At 32.5% G+C, this 10,401-nt stretch overlaps 2 protein-coding genes across 6 annotated transcripts in view; one reads left to right on the top strand and one right to left on the bottom strand.

Annotated features, from left to right (window-relative positions):
• Positions 1–7,550, top strand: part of LOC127862607 (uncharacterized) — a 16,877-nt gene extending 9,327 nt beyond the window's left edge. For both annotated transcript variants that reach the window (XM_052401800.1, XM_052401799.1), the window contains 6 exons: positions 91–165; positions 1,238–1,297; positions 2,486–2,548; positions 3,892–3,978; positions 4,785–4,810; positions 5,155–7,550. In XM_052401800.1, coding sequence (XP_052257760.1) covers positions 91–165; positions 1,238–1,297; positions 2,486–2,548; positions 3,892–3,978; positions 4,785–4,810; positions 5,155–5,580 — 737 coding nt within the window. In that variant the 3' untranslated portion in view covers positions 5,581–7,550. The remainder of the gene's footprint in view (positions 1–90; positions 166–1,237; positions 1,298–2,485; positions 2,549–3,891; positions 3,979–4,784; positions 4,811–5,154) is intronic.
• LOC127862613 (steroid 17-alpha-hydroxylase/17,20 lyase-like) overlaps positions 6,254–10,401 on the bottom strand; it is a 111,502-nt gene continuing 107,354 nt past the window's right edge. For all 4 annotated transcript variants that reach the window (XM_052401818.1, XM_052401819.1, XM_052401817.1 and 1 more), the window contains one exon: positions 6,254–9,585. In XM_052401818.1, coding sequence (XP_052257778.1) covers positions 9,239–9,585 — 347 coding nt within the window. In that variant the 3' untranslated portion in view covers positions 6,254–9,238. The remainder of the gene's footprint in view (positions 9,586–10,401) is intronic.

The following is a 10,401-nucleotide window of genomic DNA, read 5'->3' as shown; positions in this document are numbered from 1 at the left end:
AAACTTGTCTCGATCTGCGGGCTCATTTAATATCGTTTCGTACAACTATTACATTGCATCGTTTAACCGAACCATGTTTCTTATTTACAGTGCCAGCAATCGTGCCGCCAGACCTACCGCCGTCCTTACCTCCGCATCGTCCCAGAAAGAATCCTCCGGCACCAGGTGGGTTTCATTTGCTATAATCCGGTTCTTGACAACTCACGGCTAATGCAATCTTATTTACGCAGGTAAAACCCAACGCTGATCCCATTTGTATATCAACAGTAGTTTCATTCAAACGATTACAGTTGCTAAGTCATGTGATTTTGAAAGGGTTTATACGGTTCAGCTTCGGTTTTACCCCATATCATTTGGGATGTTTTGCACAAGCGCAGTCCTGCGTAAGACTTATTAATAATACACTATACGAATGACATGCAAATTTGTGCTACTATTCATTTATCTGTGCGATACGTTTTTTTGTGTTTGTTCATTTTTATATTTTAATATATATACATATTGAAACATTGTTTTTCGAGCCGAAATTGTAATCAATAAAACACTTTACTCTAATTTCCCTTTGTCATTTTATAAATAAAGAAAATACTTTAAAAACATTACGTTAGTTGCGCGTAACGTTCTTTAGGAGTATTTTTTCATAACTGGTGGAACTAAAATGCTGTAGTAAACGGTTAAATATATTGAGCGAGAATGATTTAATACCATTTTGGTTTCTCCCATGGTAATAAACTTACTTTTAAAATGCGTTTACTAGCTTTAATTGCAAAATGCAATTTTGTTGCGATGTATTTTATATACTTACCTTGAATTAATACATTGACGTTACTCTCACCTGCATCATGACTGGACGCCCTTGAAGTTGCTTAATCTAAATAAGCAATATGTTGAAGTAATAGATGTTCTTGATACAATAAAAATATACCCACAAGTTGAGTATGATCATAATGTTAGAAATGAAAATGAATACAATTGAAGAAAACCAATTCTTAACATTTAAAATCCGAATTGGGTTTACTTTGTATGACACAATAAAATTTGATAATAATAAAAAGTACAAATAACGCGGCAGTTGTGTTAACTTTAAAACTCTAAAAGTATATGGTCTGATTTAACAAATAAAAGAGTTGGAGACTTTTCCGCTGGTGGTATAATGTATACACTGCTATTAACTGACAGCTCCTAGTGATGTTTATATGTTGAGATTCGTTTACACGCATGACCATTTACATTTCAGTGCCAGAAAAGACGGAAATGAACATGTACGAAAATCGAAAACCCGCAAATGGAAGGGCAGGTTAGTAAAACACATAAAGCATTCTTCCACCCCATATTTTTTTATATTTATTATCCGTATCCATAACGTATTGCACCTGTCCGTCGGATGGTCGTTTGGTCAGTCCGTAGAAAATTTCGTTTACACGCAATATTATTTGAAAGCTTTGATTTATGATTATGCAATTGATGTACTGGTTAATTTTTAATAAAATAAAGAAGCATTTGAATTAAATGCCAACAGGTTCAAGTCACAGAAACGTGTAATATGATAAGCACCCGTTTGTTTTTTTTATATATATATACAAAACAACAAACATGCTTAAACCTAGGCCTAGGATAATATACTTTAGTATAATTAGTATAATGTTAAGTCATAAAAAAGAAAACCACTATTGACTTGCAGATCAAAATGTTAAAGTAAAAGATCTTATTAGCATGCAATGTCTTAACATATTTCTTAACAATTGAATTGAACACTTGAAGGACGAGTGGGACATAATTTGATGAAGATGTGGTGCATAGCTATGAATATCCTTGCATACTTGTTTCAAGATCTTGTGCATATCATTGTATACTGGCTTGAAGATCTGATGAAGATAAAGTGCATAGATATACATTCTATGTTGAGCATCTGATGAAGATCTCGTGTATATCTTTGCATTATATTTTAACATTTGATGAATGTGTAGTGCATAGCTGTGCGTTCTTATGTGATGGTGTAGATCTAACACCTAACAGTCAACTTCACACATCTTTGCCTTGAGCGAAATGATATCGCGACTTCTGTGTTCAATGCTTATGTTTGCCTTATTAAATTTTCGAAACATAACACGTCAAACCGGTTCAGTTGTGCAGTAGAATATGCAATATATTTTCATCAGGACTATATCTGAAATCAGGACGTTTGGAAACCATATCTAATTCAAAACCTGGAATCCAATCATAGTCGTCATTTTTTACAAATAAAGTTGTTCAGACCGAAATAGAGTATGCTAGGAGTTTAAGTAAGTATTTTATCCAAACTCTTAATTTGTTCTAAGCATTTTATTAATATGAATTATTATGTGAACGTCATATTATGAACTGTATTAATTTTTCTCATGATTATATTTACAAAATATTCCGTCGTATTATATAGAAACGAAAATGAACAAATGAACAGTATACAAATTTGGTCAAGTATATAACTGATGCTTTTTTGGTCTAGGTGTCGGTCAAAAACCAGATGCAGACGGCAGTCAGTCGGTACAGGCGGATTATGAGGACATGGGTACGTATGCTTTTTATAATAATGGGTACTGCTAGCATACACATAATTGAAGGTTGGCTTTACATATAGTCACAGTATCGGTTTATTTTCATCTTAAGTTTTACTTATTTTTTTTACTGAAAACAATACATACACTTATTTATGTTTTATGAAGATACCCTGATCTTTAAATCTTTTTATAAGTCTGAGTATGTATTTGATATTTCGACGTTCTCTGTGTATTCTTCCGATGGTTGGCTTATAGTAATCGCATCGTACGTCTTTCCATTCGTCAGACTCTGTCCTGCTCTTTGTGCAGAGCATTACTGTAGAACTATTAAAGGGATTAAAATAAATCTCCACATAATAATAGAGTGCTTTAAAAGGAAGTGCAGAGTACCAGAACTATAATTCTCCCTCTTAAGAATTCATAGAGTCATTGCAATTTAACTACTTTAGTTTTAGATGTATTTAAATAACACTATGTTCATTGAGAGAAAGTGCAGGTACAAGAAACACAACTCGTTTATAAATCTTTTTCGGAATTATCAGTCTTTATGTGCCTTTTTTTGCAGCGTAGCTCTGCAGGTATTGAAGGGATTAAAATAAACCTTAAAAAATGATAAATGGCTTGGATAGAAATGCCAAGTTCAAGGACCATAACTGTCTTCAGTTTTTACGCAGTTATTACCCTTTTTATAATTTCATGTGCTAATTACTGACAGAATTGAAATCCATCATCATATATTGATGGATTTCCCATTACTATTTTTTTTGGCAGAACTTGAATACATAAATTACTATATATTTGAACAAAGACTTTACATTCCTCAAAGTATTGAATGGAATCATGTATTTATAAAGGTCTTTCGGAGGGAGTGCGGAGTACAAGTAAAATAACTATGTCATCGGTATTTACGAAGTATTTTAAAAGTGATTGTTCTTTTTTCTTAAATTATTTCAGAATAAAAGTTATATAAATCTCTCTTCAGTGTTTGTGGAATTATTGCTCTTAATATTGTTATTGCGCAGTGCCCAATAATATAATCAACCCAAAAAGTATTTAAATGGATCAAAATGGAAATTCGTTTATAAGTATAGAAATCTTTTAGAAGACGTGTTGCGTACAAGAACCATGACACATTTTAATAAAATTATTGCTCACTGTTTAATTTACTTATGCAAAGAACAATTGTAAGTTTACAAATTGATTGTTATGAAAATAAATTTACTAAAATGACTAAATTTATATTTTGCTTCAACTGCATTGCATGTTTGTTCCGTGCTTAAATTATGTGACTTCTAATGTATGCTAATATTTATAAGGCATGAAATGCATATGTGAGGCATCCATTTTCAATTAGAATCCGGCATACCAGTTCAGCGGGCACCACCACCTCCTCAAGACATCAATGATTCGAGCGACTATCTGAAACCAACTCCACGAATCGGTACGAATTTTGGCAACACGATGCAGCTTTACTCGCTTGAGCAGGACACGAATGCACCAATCAGTTCTTTGACTTCTTACTATGTATAAAATTAATATCGTCCAACCTGCTTTTTTCTAAGATAGGCTAATTTTAATAATAAAGGGTGATTACCCACTCAAAAATCTTTATTAAAAAACGTTTATATTTTGGTAAATCTTAGTCTTATTCGTAAAAGTAAGAATGGGCTGGTGACGATATGTCCTTTTATGTAATTGTACCGTTGGAGATGACAATCCATGTTAAATTACAACTATAGCTTGTCGATCATTGATTGGAGGATCAATCTGTATGTTGTTGCTTTTTTTGGTATTCAGTGGTAAAGAGTAAAACATTGTTGGAAACTCAGATCTATTAAATTCAAATCCTTTGACACACAGCCTTAGACAAACTGAAAGAATGGGGACGATCTATACTTTACAAGAGGCCCATTGTATCATGTGTTGATACATTTTAATTGTGCTTTATTTTTAAAAGAAGAAATATGTATTAAACCAACTACATTATAAGGTTTGCAATGCTGGCATAAACGAATGCAAACCATTTGTGTCAGGAAAACCTTAAAAATGCATATAAAATTAGTTATCACAATAAAATGAAACCGAAATTACCGTAGGCATGTTACGATTTTGTATTACGATGAGAGAGAGAGGGGGATAATTCAGACAGATAAAATACGACAATCGTCATATTTTTCCGCTTTTCAACTAATGTGACTTATCATGTTCAATCATTTATTATTAATTCCAATTTCGTATTGTTTTCAGACGTATTACCCATCAAAAAAGGAAAGGTAAATATATTGCGATTTAGATATTATGATTTTTTTTGTGTTTCAAACATGCTCATTAATTGTGCATACCTTTTCGATATATTCAAACATTGATTTAGTTGGGCTAGACGTGTCATTGGCCACTTTTCAAAATTTATTTCTGTCAAGTGCATATAAATATAACCAGCGCTGACACGATAATTACAATATTTATCTGTGGATTGGCTCGTGTATAGTATGCTAACGGGAAAATGTATTGTAATTTAGTTCCTTATTTTGATAGTGATTCTATTAATATTCTCATATTAAACGTGTGTGGTCATTCAAGATACTGTGCAATAATATTCCGTTCGTTCATACTGTAGTCCAAAAAATGGAGCATCTTCCCAAGCAAAAAGATTGAAAACCAGTATACGCCGGAACCAAAAAATCCTCTGAAAGTTTCACCACCCGCTATGACAAAAGAAAGCCCAGGTTCCAAAGCTCTCCCACCAATTGGTTCAAGGACTGCGGTAGTTAAGCCTATGGCGCCAAGTTGCCCCACATCAATGACTGATACGCCTAAAGACCAGTTAAAACTCTTTCTCGAGTTAAATTGCAATGAGCTTGTGGAAAGACTTCAATTATGTCGGATGCAGGATATGGCAGACGCGTGCGAAACTGAAGGCTTGGATGGGTCGTTCTTTGCAAATATGGACAATGAAAGCTTAATTCAGGTTTTTAAGCTTAATACGATGACTTTGCTAAAGTTTAAGAAAATGAGGGATGAAAACTGGGTTCCGAATGAATGATAATTGTTTGAAGTGATATATATCTAACACTCGTTTCTAGACTTGTGTGTCTTAACATTATAAATTGAATGAAATAATAATTCTGGTGTTTCACTAGTCTCTTTTATTATTTGTGACTTTCGCAGTTGTTGAAAGTGTAATTTGTTTAAAATTAGTATAAATGAGTTGAATAACTATACAGGTATAATTAATTGTCTATTTCAAATCAATTTAGACAATCAACGAATACTTTGCATAAAATACAATTACTACTAATGGCAAAAACAGCTTGAATTCGTCGCCTTCTATTTAAACGATTTATTGTGTTTGTATTATAGACGACTTAGGACACACAATATTGAACATAAAGCTCAATAAAATTTGCGGCTTGTTCTGCAATAAAGCTTGCGACTTGTTCAATAATGTAGCTTATTCCTTTATTGGTTTCAACGAGTTTAAATTACAAATTCAAAATTACATTTTCGATTGTGGTATTTATTCTGATCACTGGTACAAAGGATGAATCGTACCAATATTGAACAAGATGACAAAAAGGATCCTTCCAATCATAGAGGAAGCACTTTTGTAAATACATATTTTTTCAATATGTTTATGAAACATAATCAATTGATGGTGGGAGGGTAAAATATGCGTAATCCTCTTCGATGCGGTTTAAGAGACAAACAAAAGTACAACCGATTGTATTTTTATTTTACACAGCATTATACAAAATGTTCTTTTGCGGAAGCGTAAGCTATATTGCGTTGTCAATGATTATGAAATGTCATATATATATGAAACAGTCAAATCTTGTATAAACAAAACACTCAGGATACGGCATATTCCGACTTCGTCCATGTCTCTCTTAGTGTCAAACCAGGGAGATCTATGTCAACGCTTATATTTTATATTGTATATAAATGTTCCACATTTTACAAAGGACGATTTGCATTTTATTTCAGTTCTTATGCTGTTATTTGTTGATGATATTGTTTTATTTACTACTGTCCCAGTAAACCGTCCAACCAAACTTAACGATATATAACCTTTACTCTTCTAAATGGGTTCTTAAAATAAAAATAAAAATTAAAAGAACTCATGCATGTTTGAAAAACGTTAAAGCATGTACAACTATTCGTGTTCGATAAATAACGAGTGTTATACCATGTTCAATAGTTTTGTGCACCTAGGTATAAATTTCAATTAAACTGAAAAATATGTCTCATACTGTAAAAATATTAAATGACCGAGCGTTTAGAGCATTTCATCACAGTGCATCTATTTTAAGCCTTTTCAAACGAGCTGTCAAAACCAAACTAGTTTATTCGATAGAGTAATAACGAGATTTTGGACATGTATGACAACTGTGATAATAATTAGTTATTACATGAAAATTGTCAATAACACAAATTCATTATTATACCAAGCGTTAACGAAACAGATTAATATTTTAACAAATTTAAATTGTAAGAAAATTAATCTTTGGTATCCAGCTTTGAAATCAACTTAAGACAACTTGGCTTCAGCTATGTGCTAAATACACATTTTAATTTACTAGCAAAAAAATTTGGAATTCGTTACCCAAATCTATACATCAAACAAACAATTTAATTACATTTAAGAAAACAATAAAAGCTTATCTTTCTTTCACACTTTATGAAATAAACTGAACATGCGTTATGTTGTTTTAGTAAATAACATTAGTTTTATGTTTGAATACTTTTCTTGCTTAAATGGTTATTGTAGTTTTATGTCTGTCATTTGTTTTGAATTTTAAGATATATCATCATAAGTGTGCATGCATATATGATTCCTTATGTTTTGTTCTTATTGCTCAAGATGAAATATGATGTATTTGTTGTAAATTGTATATTGTTAGAAGACCTTGTTGAAAATAAGAAATGTATTATATAAATTGCATATTATGTAATTTCATCTGATGTATTTTTTAACAAGTCTATCTTCTTTTAATAAAGATTTTATTATTATTATTATTACATCCATTCACACGCGACGTTGAAAACATTGTAACACAAAGACTAAAAGATTCATTTATAACAATACAACTATATATACAACTAAAACATTTAAGAATTAACAATTTAATGAAGTAGAAACATTGACCTCAAGACTAAAATACAAGTACTCAAATTATCACAACACAGAAATAAATAATATGTTTTTCATGAAACTTGCAACGTTTTCTAGGTCCATAATGTATATACGTTAATACATAACATCCGCCTGGGAATTCTACAAGTAGTATTTTATCTTAAGAATAGGACATTAATAAGTGTGACATATAACGGAAATATTTGAGTCGCGTTCTGAGAAAACTTGGCATAATGCATGTGCGTAAAGTGTCCTCACGTCCTCACAGGCTAATCAGGGACGACACTTTCCGCCTAAATTGGATTTTTGCTAAGAAGAGACTTCATTTAAACGAAAATGTCATAAAAAGCGAAGTGTCGTCCCTGATAAGCCTGTGCGGATTGCACAGGCTTATCTAGGACGACACTTTACGCACATGCATGTGCCCAGTTTTCTCAGAACACGACTAATTTGCATTTTACTCGCTATTAAGCATTTGTTATGCTGCAAGAAATGCATCTGTACTTTCCCAATATGTTGGAACAAATACATCTAGTAGAACTGACATGTGAAGGTGAAATTCTTCAATCAAGACAATACAATAATGAGTATATTTTATCTTTTGGACGCTTTATTATACTTTTTGTATAGTGCCGGCTTGTTATTTCAATTATATTATAACAACGACATTATAAATCATAAAATGTGTATGTGTATTAATAAAAACGGTCGTGTTTCATATGCCGTATCATTTATAGCAAGACGTACGGTCTATATTGATACACACAATCTTATATTATCCGAAATACAGTGATAACAAAAACAGAACAGAACACACAGTTAATTCAGACTTATACATAGCTACATCGTCTTTAATGCATACAATTTGTAAATAAAGCAATGTCACGTGTTAGAAAATATTAATAATTGTAACCAATCATTATAACAAACACGATCTGCTCTTGTCTGGTATGTAATGGATACTTTGAGTGGAAGCTGAATACAGATTTATGAAATCACCAACATTTAACAATCAGCTGATAAACCAGGTACATCGAATATATTACAAAAACACTGCGTATATGTTTATAGTAGTGCAGATACGCTGCCCAAATATCTATACTTATTGAAAAATCGCACACATTTATCTCACAGACGGCTTTCCTATACAAATATCACCGACCGAAGAACTAATCTAAACTAAAACCTCATTGAAATTTGAAAATAATTTGACATACATGCAATAGCTGGGGATGCCTTGAGAAACGATCAAGGGTCGACAAGTATCATTATGTTCGCATTAAGCATCAGCCCCAAAATAATGAAATGTATTGCTTACAAGATAAGTACACGGGCATTTACTTCCATTACACCTGTGCTTAAAAATGTATTGAACTGACCTCTAGCCATTGTGTCTGATCAAAAAAGGCGTATTTAGTATCAACAATAAATGAACTTTATCTAGTAACTATTAAATATTTTAGTGACCACTAGTTCAATGAATCGGTAAATACGAGTGAATAGATTATTACAACAGTCGTCAATGGAATTCTCGTATTTCCAGATTCAGCCACGGCAGCCCCTTACATCAAAATCGTCTCTTAATGACGACATCTTGCTCTTTCGGATACATAACAAAGATCGACGCTATGGGTGCGAGGTCTGGGATCTTGCCCTCTTCCATGCCCCACGTGTAACGCTGCATGAGGCACGCAAACAAAAGGTGCAGTTCTGGTTTTGCCACGAACTCACCGAGACAGACACGCTTTCCCGCCGAGAACGGGAGCCAGCTCTTGGGTTTCGGTCCCAGTTTGCCGTCTTCGTCTAGAAACCTCTCCGGGATGAAAGCGTCGACGTCGCCCCATGCCTCTGGGTCGTGATGCAGCGCCCAGTGGTTTATCGCTACAGGGGTACCCTTGGGCAGCATATATTCGCCTGCAAGAAATAATGCAAGTATTCAAATAAGAAATTTAAATTAATGAACAAAAATGTGCGTTTCACCTCTCTCTCTCTCTCTCTCTCTCTATATATATATATATATATATATATATATATATATATATATATATATATATATATATATATATATATATATACGATTTATATTCATAGTTCACCCTTAGTATTCACAAAACGATTCATCGACATGACGTATAAACATGATTATTTACTAAAAGATGCATTAATACAATCATGACTTGCTTCTTTCATGCAGAAAAGAAACCTACGCTATGACTTTATACTTATTTTAAACCTATGTACTGTTCAAATCCTAAGTAAAGTCCGCCATATTAGTCTATGTAATAAGTTATGTTTACAATCATATTCCTTATTAGTCAGTAAAAAGAGACCTATAAAATAAACCTTAGATGAAATAAATCCCAAGAATATAATAAAATGGAAGTTATTTCGTCTCCTAGGACATTGATAGGATATGAAACATAAATTGATTAAAACAAATAAAAAACATATAAATATCGTGTGCTACACAGAAAACCTTTTAAGTTATTAATGAATCGTGTCAAGTTAACATTGGTTGAACCACGATCATTTCAGAATTTATGAACATGAGCTTTGCGCATTTGTTTGCAGTGTAGGCTTATGTTGATCATAGTAAGATTTATGTTGGATTTTCTATTCGACAATATAGATTAATTATGACAAAATGTGCATGCTGCTATTGATATTTTGGTATTTTTTACCATTAATATCATCAGTTCATGAACAATTACTTTACTACAAGAAACTGAC

Source organism: Dreissena polymorpha, chromosome 16 (assembly GCF_020536995.1).
Source record: "Dreissena polymorpha isolate Duluth1 chromosome 16, UMN_Dpol_1.0, whole genome shotgun sequence".
NCBI classification, from domain to species: domain Eukaryota; kingdom Metazoa; phylum Mollusca; class Bivalvia; order Myida; family Dreissenidae; genus Dreissena; species Dreissena polymorpha.
This window is presented reverse-complemented; position numbering and strand designations above follow the sequence as displayed.